This window comes from Hevea brasiliensis, chromosome 18 (assembly GCF_030052815.1).
Source record: "Hevea brasiliensis isolate MT/VB/25A 57/8 chromosome 18, ASM3005281v1, whole genome shotgun sequence".
Taxonomy (NCBI): Eukaryota; Viridiplantae; Streptophyta; class Magnoliopsida; order Malpighiales; family Euphorbiaceae; genus Hevea; species Hevea brasiliensis.
Window position 1 is genome coordinate 1,668,502 of NC_079510.1, and position 23,866 is coordinate 1,692,367.

General features: G+C 33.1%; 1 protein-coding gene across 5 annotated transcripts; it reads right to left on the reverse strand.

The window, feature by feature from the left end:
* Positions 1-4,346: 4,346 nt before the first annotated feature.
* On the reverse strand, positions 4,347-19,682 carry LOC110671025 (WAT1-related protein At4g19185). Of its 5 annotated transcripts, none has more exons than XM_058140331.1 (8): positions 19,467-19,677; positions 19,133-19,371; positions 18,552-18,614; positions 18,322-18,438; positions 17,891-18,173; positions 14,555-14,710; positions 5,017-5,168; positions 4,347-4,779 (listed from the first exon to the last, which is right to left on the reverse strand). In XM_058140331.1, exons 1-8 carry the CDS (start codon positions 19,509-19,511, stop codon positions 4,572-4,574), a joined length of 1,263 nt encoding a protein of 420 aa, XP_057996314.1. In that variant the 5' UTR covers positions 19,512-19,677; the 3' UTR covers positions 4,347-4,571. The 5 variants fall into 5 exon arrangements, with proteins under 5 accessions (XP_057996314.1, XP_057996315.1, XP_021689073.1 ...); XM_058140332.1 differs by having other exon boundaries at positions 19,471-19,672; XM_021833381.2 differs by having other exon boundaries at positions 19,133-19,379; positions 19,471-19,672.
* Positions 19,683-23,866: the final 4,184 nt, after the last annotated feature.

The following is a 23,866-nucleotide window of genomic DNA, read 5'->3' on the forward strand; positions in this document are numbered from 1 at the left end:
GGTATAAACTTGTATTTTTCATGCTTTCGTTCCTTCAAGAGTATGGGGCTGTTTAGCATATTATAGAGTTCCAGATCCTAAAAGGACTAAATTAGGTCCTAGAACTTTGAAAGGAGTTTTTGTTGGTTATGCCGAAAATTCCAAAGCTTATAGAATTTTAAATTTAGACTTAAATATAATTTTAGAATCTAGGGATGTTGAATTTATTGAAAATAAATTTCATAATGACCCTATACATGAGCCCATGAATAGTTCAAGTCAAAGCAATGGTTCTAGTATTGATATTAATTTTGAATCGACTTCTAGCAATAAAAGAAAGTTAGATTCTTCTAATAAAATTAAAAGAAGTCAACGTATTAGAAAAGAAAAGAATTTACATCCAGATTTTATATCTTCTCAGGCTATTGTTTTTCTAGTAGAAGGCAATAGGTCAATTGTACTTAACAAAATACCAATTTTGTTAAATGTAGAAGATGATCCTAAAACGTTTCAAGAGGCAATGAATACAAGGGATGTGGCCTTTTGGAAAGAGGCAATCAATGATGAAATGGATTCATTATTATTTAATAATACATGGGTTCTAGTTGATTTGCCACCTGGTTCCAAACCAATAGGATGTAAATGGGTTTTCAGAAGAAAATATAACACAGATGGATCGATTCAAACTTTTAAAGCTAGATTGGTTGCAAAGGGTTTTAAACAAAAAGAAGGAATTGACTACTTTGATACATATGCACCAGTGGCTAGAATAACATCTATTAGAGTACTTTTATCTTTAGCATCAATATATAATTTATATGTACATCAAATGGATGTTAAGACAGCCTTTCTAAATGGTGACTTAGAAGAAGAAGTATATATGGAGCAACCAGAAGGATTTGTTTTACCAGGGAATGAAAGAAAAGTTTGTAAATTAATTAAATCTTTATATAGTTTAAAACAAGCACCGAAACAATGGCATGAGAAATTTGATTCTGTAATTTTGGAATATGGCTTTAAACATAATAGTGCTGATAAATGTATTTATTCCAAGTTTACAGATCATTTTGGTGTGATAATTTGTCTTTATGTTGATGAAATGCTTATAATTGGAACAAATATGGAAGGTGTGAATGATACAAAGAAGTATCTAATCTCAAAATTTAAAATGAAAGATTTAAAAGAGGTAGATACAATCTTAAGTATCAAAGTAAAAAAACATAGTGGGGGTTTTGCTCTTTACCAATCTCATTATATTGAGAAAATATTAAATAAATTTAATCATTTAAAAGTCAAAGAAGCAAAAACTCCATATGATGTTTCTTCCAAATTAACTGAAAATTCTGGCAGGGCGGTTGCTCAAATTGAGTATGCTAGTGCAATTGATAGCTTAATGTATGCTACGCATTGCACTAGACCTGATATTGCTTTTGCAGTATGTAAATTATCAAGATACACTAGTAAGCCTAGTATTGAACATTGGAAAGCAATTTCAAGAGTTCTTGGTTATTTAAAAAGAACTATAAACTTTGGTTTATTTTATAATAAATTTTCAATTGTGTTAGAAGGTTATACAGATACTAACTGGATAACTAGTATTAATGATAATCAATCAACTTCCGGTTGGGTTTTTACCTTAGGAGGATGTGCTATTTCTTGGGCATCAAAGAAACAAACTTGTAAAACCCATTCTACAATGGAATTAGAATTTATAGCTCTAGCAGCAGCTGGTAAGGAGGCAAAATGACTGAGAAATTTTTTACTAGATATCAAGTTGTGGCCACAACCGATGCCTGCTATTTCCTTACATTGTGATAGTCACGCAACAATGTCTAGAGCTTATAATAAAATTTATAATGGAGAGTCTAGACATATTAGCTTAAGACATGAGTATGTGAGACAATTAATCTCTGATGGAATTATTACTATTACTTATGTCAAGTCTTGTAATAATCTGGCAGATCCGTTTACAAAAGGGCTCTCGAGAGATATGATAAAAAATACATGTGCTGGATTAAGATTAAAAATATTCCATTAAATTTACTAATGATGGGAACCCTACTTTATAGTATTATTACTAAATAAAGTTTAAAGGGTAACAACAAGTCATTAGTAAATGTTATAATTAAGTACTTAGTGTACTAAGTTAATGGAATGAGGATGAGTATTTATACTTTTAATGAAGTTTAAAATTATTACAAAGTAAACTTTATCTATATGAACATAGGAAGTGGTGCCGCTTCAACATAAGTGAGAATAACTTTTTTAAATGTTCATGAAAACAGGAAGTAGCACAATGCCATATTCGTGCTAAAATTTTAGTGAACTTTTTAAGTCGAACTAATTAATTCATGTGTATAGTATTTACAGTTCTATTTAATAGAAATCTAGGTTTAAGCTAAGGCCACCATGATTTCTTTAGAACTTTGAAATACTTACACTAAGGAAAAGTTTAAATCGAAAGATACTTTTCATTATGCATGAAACAATGGAATCTAACAATACAAGCTAAGTGGGGGATTGTTATAAATAGCTTGTATGTTAGATAGTATAGAAAGAAAGAATTCCTATATTGTTAAAATATAAGAAAGTGAAGAAATGGCAAGAGTGAAATATATATAGAATTATATATATATAATTCAATATATATTATTCTATTATGGCACTTGACAAGTATATGTGTGAAATAAAATAATTATCATATTGTAATTTTCATAAATAAATTACGAACAGATGTGTTTATTAACAAGTAGATGTGTCTGTTAATAAACAGACATGTCTATTTTATACAAAAAGTCATAACTATTTATATAGGTGTCTGTTAATAAACAGATATGTTTATATAAATAGTCACAACTATTTGTATAAGTATCTTTTGATAAACAGATGTGTCATCTAGAAAATGTGCCATGACTTTTCATTCTTTATAAATATAGATGAGTTATATATACTACTTCTACTTCTTCTTCTTTTCTTCTAGTCTCTCTAAATTCAGTTCATATAAAGAGTTCTTAGGGGAAATCTTCAGGAGTTGCTGTCTGCAGATTTCAGGCTTTGTTGTATCCTGGAGTTATATTGCTATAACCTTGCAGTAATCTAGTGGGGGCAATTAACACCTTAAAGATAGTGATTCATCACGCCTCAAAGTCTATTCTACACCCACTGCTTCAACAGTATGAACACACTCAAAGGTAGCACTGCATTTACTTCACTAAACTGAGAGATTCGGACTCCAAACTAATATCCAGAATGCCAGCTTCCATTGTCTGCTTTACTGTAAAAATAGAAGCCTCAACCTCAGCTTCAAGCAAAGGAATGACAAGCTGAAACTTACACAGCCGAAAGCAGTACTTCCCGTCTAGCCACCATTCTCATCCCACAAACATTCTCCTCTGAGCTTCCTTTCAAAACTCATGATTTTAAAAGTTCATACCTTAACTTCCTCCAAATAGCAACTGTAAATTGCAGCTTCCCCATCACCTCCATCTCTGGTCACATTTATTTTTCTTCTCGCTTCAATTCTACTTTTAATTTAAATCATTTGTCGCTCAAATTGTGTTTTATTAACAAAATGGTTCATCCATTCAAAATTTATATTTAAATAATTATATATTTTAAATATACAATTTAACAAAACACAAGTTGATGAATGTAATTATTTCAAATTGAAAGTAGGGTTAAAGGTATTTTAGTCATTTAATTTATAATTAATGATAAATTAGGTCAAATTTAAACAAAAAACTGTTTTATTAATGAAATAATATATAAAATTGACTTGTTTCAAATTAAAAACAGAGTAACTGGTTATGTGATTTTTGACAAATCATGAAAACTAACTTGTAATTCACTGTTTTAATGAAGACAGACATATTTCCCTTTCCATGTTATCCATATATATATACACACACACACACAAAAGATTACAAAAGTTTTGCAATTTCATGATTACAAAGGAATTGATGCAAGACTTGGCAAGAACATAAATTATGCCACGATTGCCATTGTCACCACTAGCAAAAAGCTGCTACCAAACTCAGAACACCAAAGAACCAGATTGTGATTAGCTATATTAGAAGGGCAATTTCCTTTAGCATCCACAGGTTTTGCTTCCTGAGTGTCTATTAGCTTGCAGCTTCTCTGGGTTTTGCTTCCTAGCTATCCTGATTCAAGTCTTTCAAAATTTTGCAAAGCCCCATTATAGGCAGCATGAGATATCTCAAAAGTTCACCATTTATCACGTCTTTCGGCGTATAAGCAGGCACTGGGAACCAAATTCAGAAATTAGCTGCCATAATCAAGCGGCCAAGATAACTCTTACCCACACTACTGCACAAAAGGATATAAAGCCATAAAAGCACCAAAGGATATAAAGCCATAAAAACTTAGTTCCTTTTTCTTTTCTTTTTCAATTCATTTCTTAGAATGAATGTTAGATCAAAAGAAAAGCACAGAATATTATGTACTACACTGCTTTCTCTGCGATGTGTATTTTTGAACAGAGGGTACATAATACATGAAGTTATTTTCTTATCACAAAAAAGGGGATTTTCAAAAAGAACAAAATTTTACACTACATTTCATTGTTTGCCTGCTTAATCTGTGGATTTTGGCAAGGAGGACCCTGGGGACAGTTGTCCTCTCCGGTATGCACCCTTGTTAACTGATGGATCTTTGTGAATGAGTGGTTCAGAATCCCGGGAAAAAACATGAGGAATAATCCCAGCAATTGCCTGTCTTTCTCTATAGGACGCCCAAGTTACCAAATAAAGACCAGCAACGATGAGGCATCCCCCCAAGATGCTGTTACCACATGAAAAACAGAGAGTTAGGCTTTCTCATACCAGCTTCAGGTGCTATTGAAGATTTCCAGAAGATTATTCAAATTTTTTTTTAAGAACAAAATTATGTTTTATGAGAAAATACAAATATGACCATTTACAAACCAATTATGCATATCACAGCATCAAGTGTGGATATGTACGCATATGAGTAAATATACAAATTGCGTGCAAAATTTTCAAGTGAAAAGAGTAAAACCTTCCCAAATAAATGGGGCTTCCAAGAAAAATTCTTGACAGTAAGGCAGAAGCTGCAGGTTGAAGTGGATTGTAAAGTGCAACCAAAGCAGGCCCCAAGATCTTATTGGACCATGTAAGGAGTCCATAATTAAGAGCAGAATTTACAATTCCCTGAGAAAATAGTGATGTCAGATAAAAATGCAATTAAACTTTTAGTGCTGGATATAATTCATTGAGCACACCTTATTTGTACAAAAAGAATTTCAAGCAGAGGTTTAGAGAGATATTATCACTTTTATCATTTTGTGATGGTATGCCACAGGGTGAAAGGGAATTATTTTATGGCATATTATCTATATAATTGAATGAAAATCACTTGTCAACAAGAATGAGGAAAAAGTCATTATCTATGAGGATTGGCTACTGATGTCCAACTTTTTGGTCCAGGTTAAAGTTGATGAACCTGCAAAAACTAGATCGTGTTACTAGCCATGACACCTAAACTAGTTTAGACCATCAAGTAAAATGTTGGTTTCCACAAAAGAAAAGCATAGAGTACAACACATTTGACATTCAAGATACAAAAAATTGCAACTGCAAAGATACAAGTCCAGGAAAAGGGTAACAGATTTTCTTATTGTTTTGAAATTGTTCGTCTCCCTCTCAGTAGTCCAGTGGATCTCTGCTTTCATTTTTCAGTTCAATTTATCTCATACAGATTCTCTAATCCATAAAGACTCAGAGGAGGGTGTTGGAATAGGGTAGCATTCTACTACTCCATCAGTTTTATCTCGCAAAGTAGATGATTTTTTTTTAAGATGTAGAACCCTATTGTTTTACAGCAAAAATAGTTAATTCAACCAAAGCCAAAATAAACCTTTTGAAGGTACAACCTTATATAAAGAAATAAAATAAAAAATTACTGAATAACCCTACAAAAACTACATTAAGTTCAGTAACTTTACGGTTTCTTGTTTAAAAATGCAAATCGAGTTCAGTAAAATCTCATTTATTTCTCAAAGCCCAAAATTTTAATCCTCAGCTCTATTGCTTTCTCACTATCAATGCTCCCTCTCTCTCAACCATCACCAGCAGCCAATAATAGCTCTCTTACAACGTAGATTAACAGTCAATTGCTCATATTGATTTCTTCTTTCTTCACATCTACACCAGATTCGACCATCAACTAGCACTGAGCTCTTTTTTTTTTTTTTTTGCGTTGCAGGGCAAAGAGATTGATTGAAATTTTAATTCCTATTTTTGTTTCTCTGGATTTGGGTGATCATTAAAGACATGCATGAGTGGATCTATGGTGATTAATGAGCATGGTCCACTGCTGTTGAAAATTGATCGTGATGAATTGGTTTGAGTGATGGCTTTGTGGTTTCTAGTGTTTGTAAATAGTGGGAAAGTGGCAGCCATAGATACCTAGAGAAGGAAATAGAGGCTTTGTTGATACCAGGGAAAAGGATAAAATGATGACCTTGAGATGCACTTGAGAGATGAGGATAAGATGAAGAGAGAGAATGAAAGTGGAAAAATAACTGTTTATTGAAAACCATAAACCAAAAATCAAAGCAGTTTTATGTTTCAAAGAAAATAAAACCACCAAACCAACAAGGGTACTGAATGGACCATAAGTTTCCCACTACCAGAATGGCAAGGAAGAATAATAGCTGTAAAGAGGTCCTTCTTGCCAACTGCCAAAATGGATTTTGATCACGATTAGACTTGGGCTAGACATATAGGGAGGAACACAAAATGCATCATACATGTCAGAAAGTTAATATTTGTATTTAGTTATATTCCTATTTAGAATAGGATTTACATTCCTAAATAGATATGATTTCTCCTAATTAGTAGACTAATTATAGTAGGATTTATATTCCTAATTAAGTGGAGTAATTATAGGAGATTATTATATATAAATATGTAATCTTTTATTTTATAGAATTAATGAGAATAAAGATGTAACCCTTTGAGCTATTTCCTTCTTTTTCTTTCTTCTACTTCTAATTCTTAAATATTAACATGGTATCAAAGCTTTGCTAAAATTCTGGAAAATTTTGAAATTTCGTCCTTGTTCACGTTACCCACCTGCTACCTTTCTAGCGCACCCATCTAGGGTGATTTGTTTATCTCAAAGCCCCCCTAAGAAGAGAACTTGGCTGCCAACCGGCCTTTCTCCAAAGTTTGTGAAGCGCGTGGCCCACACCACTGTTCTCAAAGGCGCACCTGAGGCTCTAGGTGTAGCGCCTCATTTAGGGAAAGGCGAGCAACCTCACCCAGGCTCAAAGAGGCACAGTGAGGCACAGGGAGGCATTAGGCGCGCCTAGGCGTGCTTGAGTGAGGTCAAGCTAAGGCTTTTAAAAATAAGCCCACATCCTTTTTTTTTTTTGAATTATCGCAACACAAAGCCAAGCCAACCCAGACCCTTTGACGATGAAGAAGAAGAAGAAAAAGACAAAGAAGAAAGAAGAGGAGAAGGATCCTTTATTTGTTGCTGCATGCTTCTCCACTTCAAAGATTTACTCTCTAGGTTTGCATTTTTTTTATTTTTTGTTTTCCTCTTCTCTTCCTTCTCGCCTCATCTCTCTTTAGCCCTTGTTCAAGCTTTTTTTTTTTCCCTTTCCGTCACACCTCATCTCTACAACCTTGATCATGCTTCTTTTTTCTCTTCTCTTCCTTCATGCCTCATCTCTCCAACCCTGTTCATACTTTGTTTCCTTCATTCTACTCTGCTGCTCTCTTTCTAGCCTTCGGTCTTTAAAATTTTCAGTGGCTTGGTGTTGGATTTTTTTTTCCTACTCTTCATGCTGCTTTCTCCAGCTGTGGGTTTTTTTTCTCCAACCAACTGTGATTGATTTCTACTATTATGTTCCCATTTTGAGCCTTATATTTTTTATTATTGTGCTAAATTCAATGGGTGGATGTTTCATATTTGAGACTGAGTGTTTGGACAATAAATTAGAAGGAAAAATTAATAATTAAACTCCGCCTAAGTAGTTTGCGCTTAGCCGGTCCCAAGCCCGGATAAAGGAGGAGGGTTGCGGTAGGTGACAACCAGCGTAAAAATTTCGTCACACCCTATGATATGGATTCAAATGATATAAACGTTGGGGCGTCCTCTACTAACGACGCGCTACATCGGAGCCCGGGTGTAGTGATAAATATGCAAGGGTGTAGGGCGTTCACCGAAAGCGACGCGCCATGCCGGCGCCCGGGTGTGGTGTTAAGTGAGCAAGGGTTCCCACATCATGGACGGGTGTGGGTAAAGAAGTTAGTCCATAGGACAGATAATAGAACAAATAGTGGAACAGAACACAAGATAGACATAGAAAATAATAGAAGATATCATAGAAGGAGACCAATTAGGAAGGAGCAGGATAGGAGGAGGATCAGGGTTGGTACTTGGAATGTTGGATCACTTACAGGAAAATTAATGGAGCTTGTGGATACCTTGGAAAGGAGAAGGGTGAATATTGCTTGCATTCAGGAGACTAAATGGGTAGGAGAGAAAAGTAAGGAAGTGGGTAATTCAGGGTACAAATTGTGGTTTACCGGAAAGGAGAGAAACAAGAACGGAGTGGGTATAATCATAGACAGGACATTGAAAGACGCAGTAGTAGCTGTGAAAAGAGTAGGAGATAGAATTATACTAGTAAAGCTAGTAATAGACGGAGAAACAATAAATATAGTTAGTGCTTATGCCCCACAAATAGGACTAGACAGGGAGAGGAAACAAAGGTTTTGGGAAGATATGGATGATTTAATGCAAAGCATACCGAATGAAGAGAATGTTTTCATTGGTGGAGATTTGAATGGACATGTAGGAAGTGATAGGCAAGGTTATGAGAATGTTCATGGAGGTTTTGGTTTTGGCAGTCGAAATGAGGAGGGAAAAAGCATCCTGGATTTTGCTATGGCATACGACCTAATACTAGCAAATACCTACTTTATAAAAAGAGAGTCACATTTAGTGACTTTCAAAAGTGGGCAACATAGAAGTCAAATCGACTTCCTCTTAACCAGGAAGACAAATAGAGCTCTATGCAATGATTGCAAGGTCATTCCAGGAGAGGCTTTAACAAGTCAACATAGGTTGGTGGTCTTGGATGTCAAGTTTAGGAACAATTCAAGTAAGGTCAGAAGAAATAGTGTAGCTCGAACAAAGTGGTGGGAGTTCAAAGGAGTAAAGCAAGTGAAGTTCAAAAATGAGCTTCTTGAGTCCAAGTATGGAAGCTAGATATGGAGGCCAATGATATGTGGATACAGATGGCATCAAAGATTAGAGAAGTAGCTAGAAAAGTACTTGGGGAGTCTAAAGGACATGGACCACCCTCAAAAGAGAGATGGTGGTGGAATGAGGAAGTACAAAAGGCAGTGAAGAGAAAAAGGGAATGGTATAAGAAATTACCTAAATGTGATAATAATGAGGCATATGAACAGTATAAGATAGCAAAGAAAGAGGCAAAAAGGATTAGCCAAGCAAGAGCACGTGCCTTTGAAAAGTTATATGAGAAACTTGGAACTAAAGAAGGGGAGAAAGATATTTATAGATTAGCAAGGAGTAGAGAAAGGAAATGTCAAGATCTCAATCAAGTTAGGTGCATTAAGGATAAAGAAGGAAAAGTGTTGGTGAAAGATGAGGACATTAAAGAAAGATGGAGAAATTATTTTAATGATCTCTTTAATAATAGTCAAAATGGAAATAGCGTGAATATAAATTATAGAACAATAGAAAAGAACGTAAATTATACTAGAAGGATTAGATCTTTAGAAGTAAAGGAAGCACTTAAGAGAATGAAAGTAGGTAAAGCCTGTGGACCCGATGAAATACCAATTGAAGTGTGGAAGTATTTGGGAGATATGGGAGTGGCATGGTTAACTAAATTATTTAATAAGATTCTAAACTCAAAGAAAATGCGAATGGAGGAAGAGTATTTTAGTACCTATTTTTAAAAATAAGGGAGACATACAGAGTTGCTCAAACTATAGGGGAATTAAACTCATGAGCCATACTATGAAGTTGTGGGAGAGAGTTGTGGAGCATCGACTACGTCATGATACTTCTATCTCTCTCAATCAATTTGGTTTCATGCACAGTCGTTCAACTATGGAAGCGATCTTTCTCATTAGAAGCTTGATGGAGAAATATAGAGATGGGAAGAAAGATCTACACATGGTTTTTATTGATTTGGAGAAGGCTTATGATAGTGTTCCAAGAGAGGTCTTATGGAATGCGTTAGAACAAAAGAGGGTATCTATTAGGTACATACAAGTATTGAAAGATATGTATGAAGGAGCAACTACTATTGTGCGCACAGTGGGAGGGGACACAAGAGATTTTCCGATCTCAATTGGATTACACCAAGGATCAGCCATAAGCCCTTACCTTTTTACATTAGTTTTAGATGAACCGTGAAACATATACAAGAGAGTATTCCTTGGTGCATGATGTTTGCGGATGATATTGTTCTGATAGATGAGACACAAGAATGAGTCAATAGGAAGCTAGAACTTTGGAGAAGTACTCTATAGTCAAAGGGTTTTAAGTTAAGTAGAACGAAGGCAGAATACATGCATTGCAAGTTCGGTGAAGGCCAAGCGGTGATAGGGAAGGAGTTAGTTTGAATGGAGTGGCACTGTCCCAAAGTAATCACTTTAAATATCTAGGCTCAGTCCTTCAAGTAGATGGGGGATGTGAGGAGGATGTTAGTCATAGGATTAAAGCAGGATGGTTGAAGTGGAGACGTGCCACGGGAGTTTTATGTGATCGTAAGATTCTCAATAAATTAAAAGGAAAATTTTAATCTGACCATACGACCAGGCTATGCTATATGGTAGTGAGTGTTGGGCCTTTGAAAAGAGTTGTATGCATCTAAGATAAGAGTTGCAGAGATGAGAATGTTAAGGTGGATGAGTGGTCATACTAGACTAGATAAAGTCCGTAATGAAAGTATTAGAGAAAAGGTAGGAGTGGTGCCAATTGAAGATAAGTTGAGAGAAGGGAGATTGAGGTGGTTTGGTCATGTGAAGCGTAGACATACGGAGGCTCCAGTTAGACAAGTAGAGCACATTAGGCTAGAGGATAGAAAGAAAAAAAGGGGTAGACCTAAATTGACTTGGAGGAGAGTAGTACAGCATGACTTAGAAGCATTACACATTTCTGAGGATTTAACCCAAAATCGTTTAGAGTGGAAAAAGCGAATCCATATAGCCGACCCCAGATTTTTGGGATAAAGGCTTAGTTGAGTTGAGTTGAAAAATTAATAATTAATAATGTAAAATATTTATTAACATTTTGTTGATATAATTTTAAGTTTTTGTTTAGATAATTTCCAATAAAATTTTTTAAGCAATTCATTTTCATTAAATAAGCATGTAATGATTTCATATACCTTTAATATATTATAATATGAATATAAATAAGTTTAAGCAAATGTAATGATTTCATCAAATTATAATATGAACTTACATAAAATTACTACATGAATGGTATATTATATATAAAATCATATTATACAACTCAACTCAACTAAGTCTTTATCCAAAAAATTTGGGGTCGGCTATATGGATTCTCTTTCTCCACTCTAAACGATTTTGGGTTAAATCCTTAGAAATGTATAATGCTTCTAGGTCATGTTGTACTATTCTCCTCCAAATCAATTTAGGTCTACCCCTTCTTTTCTTTCTATCCTCTAACCTAATGTGCTCTACTTGTCTAACTAGAGTCTCCGCATGTCTACGCTTCACATGACCAAACCACCTCAATCTCCCTTCTCTCAACTTATCCTCAATTGGCACTACTCTTACATTTTCTCTAATATTCTCATTACGAACTTTGTCTAATCTAGTATGACCACTTATCCACCTTAACATTCTCATCTCCGCAACTCTTATCTTAAACACATACGACTTCTTCATTGTCCAACACTCACTACCATATAACATGGCCGGTCGTATGGCTGTACGGTAAAAATTTTCCTTTCAACTTATTGGGAATCTTGCGATCACATAAAATGATGTGGTTAATTACATAGACGGTCATGAATTTTCATTTATTTAATTTTTGTTTATTTTTTAATTTTCGTTCAGAGTGGAAAAAGCGAATCCATATAGCTGACCCCAAATTTTTGGAATAAAGGCTTAGTTGAGTTGAGTTGAGTTTATTTTTTTAATTTCCGTGCCTCACCTCACTTAGGCGCACGCTTGCACCTAAGATGCAGGACTCCTTGGTGCCTTGTTACACCTGGAGCCTTTAATAACTATGGCCCACAACTTTTGTCTTTCAATCCCGGATTCTCTTTCTTTCTTCTACTTCTAATTCTTAAACATTAACATGGTATTAGAGCTTTGCTAAAATTCTGTAAATTTTTGAAATTTCATCCTTGTTTACGTTACCCACCTGCTGCCTTTCTAGGGCAGCTATCTTGGGTGATTTGTTTATCTCAACGCCTCCCTAAGAAGAGAAATCAGCTACTGACCAACCTTTCTCCAATGTTCATGAAGCACGTAGCCCACACACAAAATGTTTGTCTTTCAACTCCCGATTCACGTGTCGGCGCGTGTAGGTGCGCTTGGCATCTTCCCGTCTGCCCCAACATCCTCATTCCATCCTTATACATTTTTGCTTGGTTTGGTGCACCATTGACATACTTTTGAGGTTTGGCTCTTAGATACTCCTTCCGGAATCTATTTATTTTGAGACTTTAGACTGATCTAGTGATGTTGTTTGGTGCCTTCTTGGAGATGCTTCAAACCTATCTGTTGAGTACTTTAAGCCTTTGTGTAGTGGTTCTGTTTTAAGGGCTCTACTACCGCATTGGTTTTGCTTCTGTGAGAATTGGTTAATTTCAGCAATTTTTTTTAGGGGTGCTCTATTTTGTTGGTTGTGTCTAGGATTTTTGAGCTACAGCAAGAACTATTTTGAGGGTGTTTTGGGTGATTTTGAGTTGAGTCTTTAAGACATATCATCCCTCGTCTGTTTTGCTTTATTCATTTAGAGCCTTGTGACCCTACTTGTTTTTGGTTTATGTTGCTGTTTGGTCCCATTTCATACTCCATTGAAGGTTTGAAGTTTTGACAGTCACTATCTTGCAGCCATATGAGCTGTTTCAATAAAGATCCATATATTGTTTCTTTTTTTTCCCCCTCTTTTAACTTTGCCTTTGTAGAGGGATGTGTAACAAAGTGAGTTGCATTGTTTTGATGTTTCGTCACCGACATCGCATTGCAGAGGGTTTGTCTTTTGTGTTCGTGCCTTTGTGTAGATGTTTCTAAATTTGCTTTTGGAGGAAGTTGTAAGGGAGTTATTGGCTTTAATGAGAATCTCATCAAGAAGAAGTGTTGTGAAAAGTCAATATCTATACTTAGAAAATTCCAATTTAGTGTAAGATTTGCATTCCTAAATAGATTTGATTTGTATTCCTAATTACTTGAGTAATTATAGTAGGATTTATATTCCTAAATAAGTAGAGTAGTTATAGGAGATCATTATATATAAATATGTAATCTTTTATTTTATAGAATTAATGAGAATAAAGTTGTAACCTTTGAGTCATTTCCTTCTCTAGCTCCTTTAAAAAGTTTAACCTCAAACAAGAAAAAGCAGATTTTCTAGAACACTACAGAATAGACACCAAATATTGAATTCTACCTAATAAAAAGGCAACCACAAGTTGATGTAATGGAGGATTTGAGAGAGATAACAAAGGAAGTAAAGAGTTCAGTTTTATTTACCTAGGAATTCAAGCAAAAGTTGGATTGTTCTCCTTGTTCAAATAACAAACATATTTCCTCCTTTCACTATCTCCCTCTATGTTCCCTCCATCTCTCATTTTGACAAACTCAACTCAACTCAACTAAGCCTTTATTCCAAAAATTTGGGGTCGGCTATATGGATTCGCTTTCTCCAGTCCGAACGATTTTGGGTTACATCCTCAGAAATGTCTAATGCTTCTAGGTCATGTTGTACTACTCTCCTCCAAGTCAATTTAGGTCTACCCCTTTTTTTCTTTCTATCCTCTAACCTAATGTGCTCTACTTGTCTAACTGGAGCCTCCGTATGTCTACGCTTCACATGACCAAACCACCTCAATCTCCCTTCTCTCAACTTATCTTCAATTGGCACCACTCCTACCTTTTCTCTAATACTCTCATTACGGACTTTATCTAGTCTAGTATGGCCACTCATCCACCTTAACATTCTCATCTCTACAACTCTTATCTTAGATGCATACGACCCTTTCAGTGCCCAACACTCATTACCATATAACATAGCCGGTCGTATGGCTGTACGGTAAAATTTTCCTTTCAAAACACTAATCAACATTCTCTAAAATGAAAAGGGTATTCTCTCATACTAAGATAATTATCACCATTCAGATTTCATATCCTAAAAAGTTCAATTAACCAAAACATTGAACTTCATCTCAAAAGGGTAAAAAGATACCATACAGTTATCCATAGTTGGGTAAAGTTGAAATTAGAAAATTGAAAATAAATTTGTGTCCACAGCACACATGAATTAAGGGTAAATATAACATGAAACTTACAGCATAAATGACTGCCCAAAGCTCAGATTGCGTCAGACTCCACTCTGTTGTTCCATTGGTCATAAAGAAAGCTGTCAGTACCATCAAGAGAGCTCCAAATGCATATGAATATGCAGTGATTGAAATGCTGGCAGGATATTTTGTAAAAAGTGGAGCCTGCAAGTTTTCCAAACGACAAATTGAATATCATAAACATATCACAGCACAGTATATAAAACTAATAAATAAAATGGTTCCTAGTGATGGGAGACTTGAACATGATTAATCAAGAAATACCACCAGGGCTTAACGAAATTTATTGACGATTATTTAAATATTGTGTGCATCCACATGCACCAACTCTATGCACACAAACATTCAAATTGATATTCAAAAATAAAAAAAAAATTAAAAAACACTGAGAGCCAATTTATTTCTTGAAAATAACATTAAAGGCATCAGGACTGAAAGGAAAACTTGCTCCAGGTACGACACCAAGTGGCCAATTTAGATTCATGGTTAAACTTCTGGGAAAGCATTTAGCAGTTAGTTCCCTTAAGTACACTCTTTAGTATTGTTATGTGATTGTTTCTCATGCACCATCTGTCAGCAATCAGAATCTCATTTATCTTGCCAAATCATACATAAAGAAATTAGATGTCAATGAAAGCTGTACTGAAGCCTTAAAATATAGAAAACGCTGAATTTTAATTTTAAACAAGTTTCACCAATAAAAATTCAACTTGCTTATTTCACAGTTTAAAGTTTAAACCTAATGTAACGGTAGGGCTCCAACCACTAGAGGAATTGTCCGCTTTAGCCATAAGCCTCACGGTTTTGTCCCATAGGTAGAATGGAGAACTTCCAAGGAAGTCACCCATCCTAGGATTTCTCTCAAGCGAGCACGCTTAACCCTGAGATTGAGGTGGTTTGGTCATGTGAAGCGTAGACATACGGAGGCTCCAGTTAGACAAGTAAAGCACATTAGGTTAGAGGATAGAAAGAAAAAAAAGGGTAGACCTAAATTGACTTGGAGGAGAGTAGTACAACATGACCTAGAAGTATTACACATTTCTGAGGATTTAACCCAAAATCGTTCAGAGTGGAAAAAGCGAATCCATATAGCCGACCTCAAATTTTTGGGATAAAGGCTTAGTTGAATTGAGTTGAGTTGAGTTGAGTTGAGCTGAGTTGAGTTGAGCACGCTTAACCCTGGAGTTCTTCCAACTCTCCACGCCATTCCACCAAAAGGCGCCTCTGTGATTAGTTTTCCCATTTTATATATCATTACTTTTTGAACCCAAGACTAACTCCGTGCTTTGCCGATGTGGGATTTGCCTAAGAGACCTTTAATAGTAAATTCGACTTCCCTTTCTAGTGGCAAGCCAATTAGTATCAGAGCTGCTCGCGTGTCCTCTTGAGCGATGGTGGGGCAAACCTCAACGAGGACGCTGAGTCCCGAAAGGGAGGGTAGAAAGGTCCCTTAGGCAAATCCCACATCGGCAAAGCATGGAGTTGGTCTTGGGTTCAAAAAGTAATGATATATAAAATGGGAAAACTAATCACAGAGGCGCCTTTTGGTGGAATGGCCTGGAGAGTTGGAAGAACTCCAGGGTTAAGCGTGCTCGCTTGAGAGAAATCCTAGGATGGGTGACCTCCTGGGAAGTTCTCCATTCTATCTATGGGACAAAACCGTGAGGCTTATAGCCAAAGCGGACAATTCCTCTAGTAGTTGGAGCCTCACCGTTACACCTAATACAAGCAATCACTGCTTTTCTCAAACGCTACTTCATGTAACTTGTGCATCAACAAGTGTGGGCTTCTTAATCTGAGTTCCATTGCCACCATGGGCCAGAAATTCTTCCAACAGTTGTCATGGCTTTTGATGCAATGTAGATTTCTACTAGCCACTTAAGTTGACCAAATGAATTTAATGCATGTTTCCATATGGTTCTAGATTTAATTCTTCTTACACTTAAATACACAATTGCTTATGGTTCTTTCAGCAATGCATGAAATAAAATAGAGTTCAGCACATCTTCATCTGCTTTAAAAGCATTATACTAAAATTCATCTTGCTTAAACTCTCCCACATTAGTCTCTGCAAATTTTTCCCATAACAAATTGTATTATCTGCTAGCACATGTTGGAAGCGAAACAACATATTGACACATGAATTGTCTATGTGCCTCCGCCATGATGACTAGAAAAACACAACATTTTTGACATTATGGGAAATCATTCTTCAATACCTTGTAGATAAGTATAACAGGATATTCAAGCACAGTGGCCTAGTCCTTGGGAGCTCCAACATAAATAGTTGAGTTAAGCCAACTGGCATATAAACTTTTCCATCACTCCTAAAAAATGTTAATTGTAAACCAAACAAACAAAAGAATGGAAGGGTGATTAACTAGCAAAAGATCTTACAATGGACCCCACTGCACAAGGTTCTTAAGAATGTCAAACTAAAACTTATTAAAAAGTTAAAATCAAATTAGAGAGAAAATCAAGTTGATAATGCGGGTCAAGCACACTTGGATACCCAAGAACTCAGAAAAGCAATCTAGATAGGGCTCAGTTTGGTGTTCCATGGCCTTGAGGGAAAAGAAAAGACAATTGTGAAGACATCAAGTTGGTTGCCTGAAAACAGTAATGTAAAAGTTCATGAGGCCTTCAGAAAATGCAAGGTAACACTAGTGATAACTGAAAATGACATAAGAGATTCAAAAATCTGCTGTTAATGCTTCGTATAAGGCAAATTTCAAGCAACTAATTATTCATAGTGCTGGGAAAGAATTTAAGAATTTATAGTTTGTAAGGACGCAGCAATATAAAATGGCCTTGAGTTAAAATTAGGTTTAGAAAGGATGAAGTGGTGAGCTGAGAGAGTTCCGTGAGCAGAATCTGAAGTACTATAGCAGCAGAGGAAAGGGAGAAGAACAGAGAAAAGACGGAAGAGAAAACCTAGCATACAGGCCTTCCAAATGAACCAAAGTACTCAGCATCCCATTATCAGAAACCTAAGAAAGTTTCTAGTTACTATTATGTAGGTAATTATAGAGATTTACTAACTAATCCTACAACTACTAGGATTAGGAATGCCAACCAGAAAGATTCCAACCCAGTCTTAAATAAGAAGCAAACCTTCAAAATATGAAAATCCCTGATGAAATTAAATATTCCTAAAAAGGGCTAAATTACCCTATATTTCCAAAATAAAACATTTACCATAAAAATCTGAAAAAATTCATAATTAAAAATAAACAAAATAATCCCTAAATTATAATGTTTTATGATTTCTATCATTTCAAATTCTAAGTTCCATGCCCACTGGATAACCATATAAGCATTTACCTGAATGGCCAGAAAAGCAGCCATGCACATACAATTCCCAATTAAGCATAAAACTCCAAGGTGCCAACCTTCCAGTCCTATGTTTAGTAAGCTAGAGAAAAACCATCCAACAGGCTCTGGTTGACCCTTGGCACTTATTTCGCTAGCTGCAGAGCCTACATGACTGTATCCAATGACAGCTGGACCTCGGAACAGAACCATCAATATTGCACCAGAAACACAGACAAGGGTGCCCCCAACCTTCACTTGACCTTCAAGTCTTAACAAATTCACTCTTTCTGTACTGCAAGAACAAGTTCATATAAGAAACTGAACAAAAAACATTCATACAAACAATATGGATTGCACATGTTCATACTTAGCACAAAAACAACAACTAAATCACACACCCACAAATACACATATAGAAAGGAAGAATTTGTTGGACTTACCCCATCATCACAGCCAAGACAAAAGTAAAAACAGGAATTGAAGGCTGTATTGCAGCAGCGTAAGTTGGATTTGTGTAGCTAAGGCCAAGAAGAAATAACAGCTGGTTGCCAAATATCCTACCAAACAACAAAACCAAATAAATTGATTACTAGGATGTTGTATCAAGTCTATTAATATTAATGATTTATATTATAACTAGATCAATAAAGATGGATTCAGATAAACACACCCTGTTAACCCAAGGAAGAAGAATGACAAGAGTAGGCGTTTAGTCATAGGAGGTCGAATCCTTCTACAAAAAGGAAAACATAATGTCTTAAGAATTTGCATCATTTCAATCCATATATGAAATTATCAACCAGAAGGAAAAACATAAAAATTATGTAACTTGTGCTGTCCACCAGACAACTAAATAAACAAAGGGGAAAAGCAGCAATGCCCAGTAATAAAATAGGTATTTTGATTTGTTCTAGCCATATTATGCTACCATCATTGAAACTGTACTGCAGAAGTGCGAAGGAGCAACAGTATGTTGAGTGGCATGATATAAAATAAGCAAAATTATCACATGAACTTGTTGGCAAACCATGATTGGCAAAAACCAAAAAAGTCTTTAAGAGTGAAAGACAACTGAGAAAACAAAATCCCAAAATTATAATTGAAAAATTAAAGACCAAAACTGGAATCACCATTGCATTCGTCAGAATTCTCCTAACATGTATAGAAACGGATAGACAGATACAAAGGCAAAGCATGATAAATAAAGACAAACCCAGAAGAGGGGGGGAAAAGGCAAAAAAATTGGATTACTTTTCACGGATATAGGCCACGGGGGCGAGGATTAAGAGAGCTAGCAGGTCACGAAAGACACAGAAAACGAGCTGATTGACCCCATCATTAAGAGCCACTTTGGTAATAACGTGATATCCTCCATTGAATAGCTGCACCATCGCCATGGCGACATGAGCCTTCCCAGCCTCTTTATCCAGAGCTGCTCCTCCACCACCACCTCCAGCAGATGCTGCCATCCCTTTCTTTCTCTCCAAAGACTGTATTACTAGATATTGGGAGAGTAAAGAAAGAAAATTTATATACAAAAGAAAGAAACAAAGAAACAGAAGATTAGAAGGAAAGAAGAACCAACCAACCAAAGCCCAAATAGAAGGTGAGTTTGGTGTTGGGATCGCATCAAAAACAGTAACAAACGGAAATATCCATCTGGGTATCCTTAATTTCCAAGCCAATTTCTGTTCATCACCATCTATTAACGTATAAAAATATCATATCTCTCCAGGTAAACTATTTTTAGGTCATTTCTAGTTCGCAAGAAAAATAATTGGGTTTAGCCCATAGTCAACGTTTTTAGTTTTTCGCGAACCCTTTTTATTAAACTACCTAATAATAATTTACCCTTATAGAATTGCCATCTACTATTTTTATAATGTTGTCATTGGCTTTGTAATGCAATTTGCACTTAAAGAAAAGTTAAATGAAAAAAAAATCAAAATATTTTTATTCAAAATTTTTAATTTTACTAATATGTCTTAATCCTTTTATATTAATTTTAATTTTAGTAATAAATTTAATTAAAATAATTAAATTCATCAATTAATAAAAATAATTTAAATCTTTTCCCTTATTATCAATTTTAGTCCATTTTTTATTTTTATTAATTTTTCAATGATTTATAATATTTGCAATAATTTTAGCAAACATTATATTGATAAAAAAAATATTCAATAATTAAATAATATATCTAACATTATTATCTTAATTTTTAAAATTTCCATTCTTACTTATACTACTAATTCACATATTTTTCATCATTTCATCTCAAATTGAAGACATAACAAATGAAAAAAATTTAATTATTTAAGACAAAATAATTGTAAATAACATAAAAAAAATAATTATGACTTTCAAAATTATATATATATATATATATATATATATATATATATATATAATAAGTTTATATATAATAAAAACGTTGACATGACTTTTATTTTCAATTTTTTATTCATTTTAATAATTTTTTCACATATTTTTTTGCTTTTAAATTATAATTCATATCCATTAATATTATTAAAAGTACTATGTTATTGTTTTTATAATTGTTTTTGAATTAACTAAATAAAATTTATATTTAATGGTAAGTCCTTAAAAGATAAGATAATATAAGGATGTATATTGAGATGATAGTTTACTTTCATCAAGTCTTGATTTTAATTGTATAAGATAAAAAGCACTAGGTTGGAGGAAGCTGCAAGAGACACGTGGTAATTTTTTTTTTTTAACAAGTTCTTCGTTTTTATATAAGTCACATACGCACACAGTCTTTAATCGATATAAAATCCTGAAAGATCAGTCACTGGACACACTTGACTCATTCACGGATCTCAAGCGGAGCCACACTGGCACATTTAGCTTGAACTTTTGTTTTTCACTCAAAAGTACCATTTTTTGTCGGTAGATAGAAAACACACATATACACGACTTAATAATGGAAATGAACGCTTATTAAAAACCTAGAAATTTTAATATTTTTACTCTTATATAAACCACACACGCACGCTGTATACAATCGAGTCATCTGTGTATCTATCTATTAAAAAAAAAAAAGACACATGAAACTAACTAGAGTTTAGTATAACTTTTCACCCTCAAATAAAAAAAATTATATAATCAAATTGATATGTATACTAAAATTTCATTATAATAACTTATTACAATAGTTATATTCAATTTGTAAATGTGTTTTTGCGTTAATTTTTTTTTTTTAAATGAAATGGATCAAAAGAAAATACAACTGTAAATTTATTAATTAATTTGAACTTAAAATAATGAAATTAAATTGTAATAAAAACAAAATTTCTATTAATAAATGTTAATGTTGCATTATTTGTGTGTTGGGACAGTAAACGACGCTCAGGAAATTAGTGTCTGTTTAGTATTGCGTTTAAAATTATTTTTCTGAATAAAAAGCATAATTTTAAATATTATTTTAAAAAATAATTTAAAAAAATTATTTTATTTTTTAATATTCTTATAACTAAAATTTATCAAATTTAATTTTAAATTATTTTTTAATATTCTCTAACTAGTGTATCTAAAAAAGTAATTTTCTCAATAATAATTCCAACAGTAATGCAAATATGCCCCAAGATATATACAAGGTCATTTTCTCCTTCAATAATCATGTCTTGCTGCCATGCATGGTGGTAGGTATAGAGAGTAGCTGTTTATAGACAGCTATAGGAGTGAGCACTATTCGGTTTGAACAACTTTAATTTAATAACTTGGTTCAAATGTTAAGATAATTCAATTTGATTCGATTTTACATTTTAAAAATTTCAATTATTTCAGTTCAATTCGATTTTGGAGAGAAAAAAAATAATTGAACTGAATTAAAATCAATTGAATTGAATCGAATTGAATTATTTTACTGATTTTTAAATTGATTTATTTTATAGAAAATTTATGAATTATATATAATTATATATATTGTTTAATTTCATTGATTAATGGTTATTAAGTTCAAACAAAGGTTAAAATCAGACTAAATAACTTAAAATTAAGTATAAATTAAATAATTCATCAAATCCCCAAAACCAACTGATTCAAACCGAACCGAATAATTCTAACTAACCCAAAATAAAATGATTCAATTTGATTCAATTTTTTTATTTATTTTAATTTGATTTATTTTTAAAATATAATAATTTAATTAATTTAATTTTAATAATTCAATTCAATACAATTTAAACCGAATATTCAACCTTAAATAACCACCTATACATGCCACGATAAAGTAGACCCACTACGATAGTAGTATTGTGAAATCTCCCGTCAGAAGTTAGAATTTAGAGAAAATAGAGCCGCTTCATTTCCTAACGGGTGAGAAAGGACAAACAAGGATCTTAAGAACAATCTTTACATTGGGACCTCTGAAATCAATACTTAATGTTGGTTTGGCAGCTCAAACAAATGTAAAAAAAAAAAAAAAAAAAAAAAAAAAATGTTGGTTTGGCAGGCCATCTAATCAGAAATTTCTTTTTAATTAAATTTTTTTTTCTCGCCTTAAACTAAAATCCACAATAAAAAATCCTCAAAATTTCTTCTTTTTCAGAAAAAAAGATTAATTTGTTCGCTCATCTTAGACATTGAAGTTCAATTAAACACAAATGTTAGGTTAATTAGATCTTGAAGATGGAAAATTGGATCAATATACCCAGCGAGAACTATAAATTTTAGCTTATGATACTATATATACACGCGTATTTGAATAAAAATAAATATTAAAAATATTAAAAATAATAAATTTTATGAAATTTTTTATATATTTTATAAATTATTAAATTTTTAGTTTATTGATTCCACCGTATATACCTAATAAGCTACTCATTGTTTTTGTAATTAACTGTTTAAATTATCATGTCATAGTGAATTTAACAGTATTGTTCTTTTTTTTTTTTTAAGTTTCTTTTCTCAATTAAGGATGGGAATTGTCACTAATGAATTGAATTATTATAGTGAATAAATTAATCTAATTTAGTGATAATTCTATTTATTTTTTAAATTTTTAATTGCATTTAAATCAAAATTAAAATAATGAATCATATTTCGTTTAAGTAAAATAAATAAGCAACTTAAAAAAAATTAAGTAAATTATGAGAGCAAAATTAATAGATTTAATTGGAGCAACATTAAAAGTGAATTATATAGTTACTTTATAATAAAATTATTTTATTACAAAAAATAAAGCAATTTAATAAAATTTTAGAATTTATCTCATTAATTTTTATAAAATAATTTTTTTCGTAAAGTAATCAATTAGAAAAAATTTATTAACTCATCCGAAAAAATAAAATTTCTTCAACATATTAAATTATTATATTTTTCTCAACATTTTAAATTTTAATTAAGATGTTAAATGTAAAATGCTAAATAAGTATACTTTATTTAATTTTATTTATAATTTTTTAACATTATTAAAATTATATGTTTCTTTATGTGAAATTTTTTTTATTAAGTTAATAAATTTTTTTTAATTAATGACTTTACGAACAAAAAAAAAGTATTATTTTACAAAATTTTAATAAAATAAATTATAAAATTTTATTAAATTACCTTATTTTTCATAACAAAATAAATTTATTTTATTTTAAATCAAGTGACTATAGAGTACACCAACATTTAAAATAAGCTAACTATATGAAGCATTTCATGGGGACAATAGGAGCAAGCGCCACCATTGCCCCATGCTAAATCTACCCATGAATACCGTAAATTTTTTGATAATTTATCCTTTCTTTTTCAAAACACTTGATTCTCAAAATCCCAAATCAACATCATTTAGGTTAAAAAAAAAAAAACCAAAAATCTCAAAAAAAAAAAAAAAAAAGTCCATGGCTTGCATGTTCTAAAGGTTCGTTTTTTTTTATTTCGTTGCGTGCAAGTTAGGGATTCATTATCATTTGCGTGAAAGTAGTGCCCTTCTGTTTATATAAAGATGAAAGGTAAGCAACTAACCATGTTATTGAA

Bases quoted from the DNA above. Each gene is read 5' to 3' on its own strand.
- LOC110671025 (XM_058140331.1), bottom strand. From the start codon at position 19,511: ATGCGATCCCAACACCAAACTCACCTTCTATTTGGGCTTTGGTTG. The intron at 18,174-18,321 runs GTAAGTCCAACA...TTGTTCTTGCAG, and splicing joins GTCTTGGCTGTGATGATGGG to TACAGAAAGAGTGAATTTGT. The intron at 14,711-17,890 runs GTAAATGCTTAT...GAAAACTTGCAG, and splicing joins CTGCTTTTCTGGCCATTCAG to GCTCCACTTTTTACAAAATA.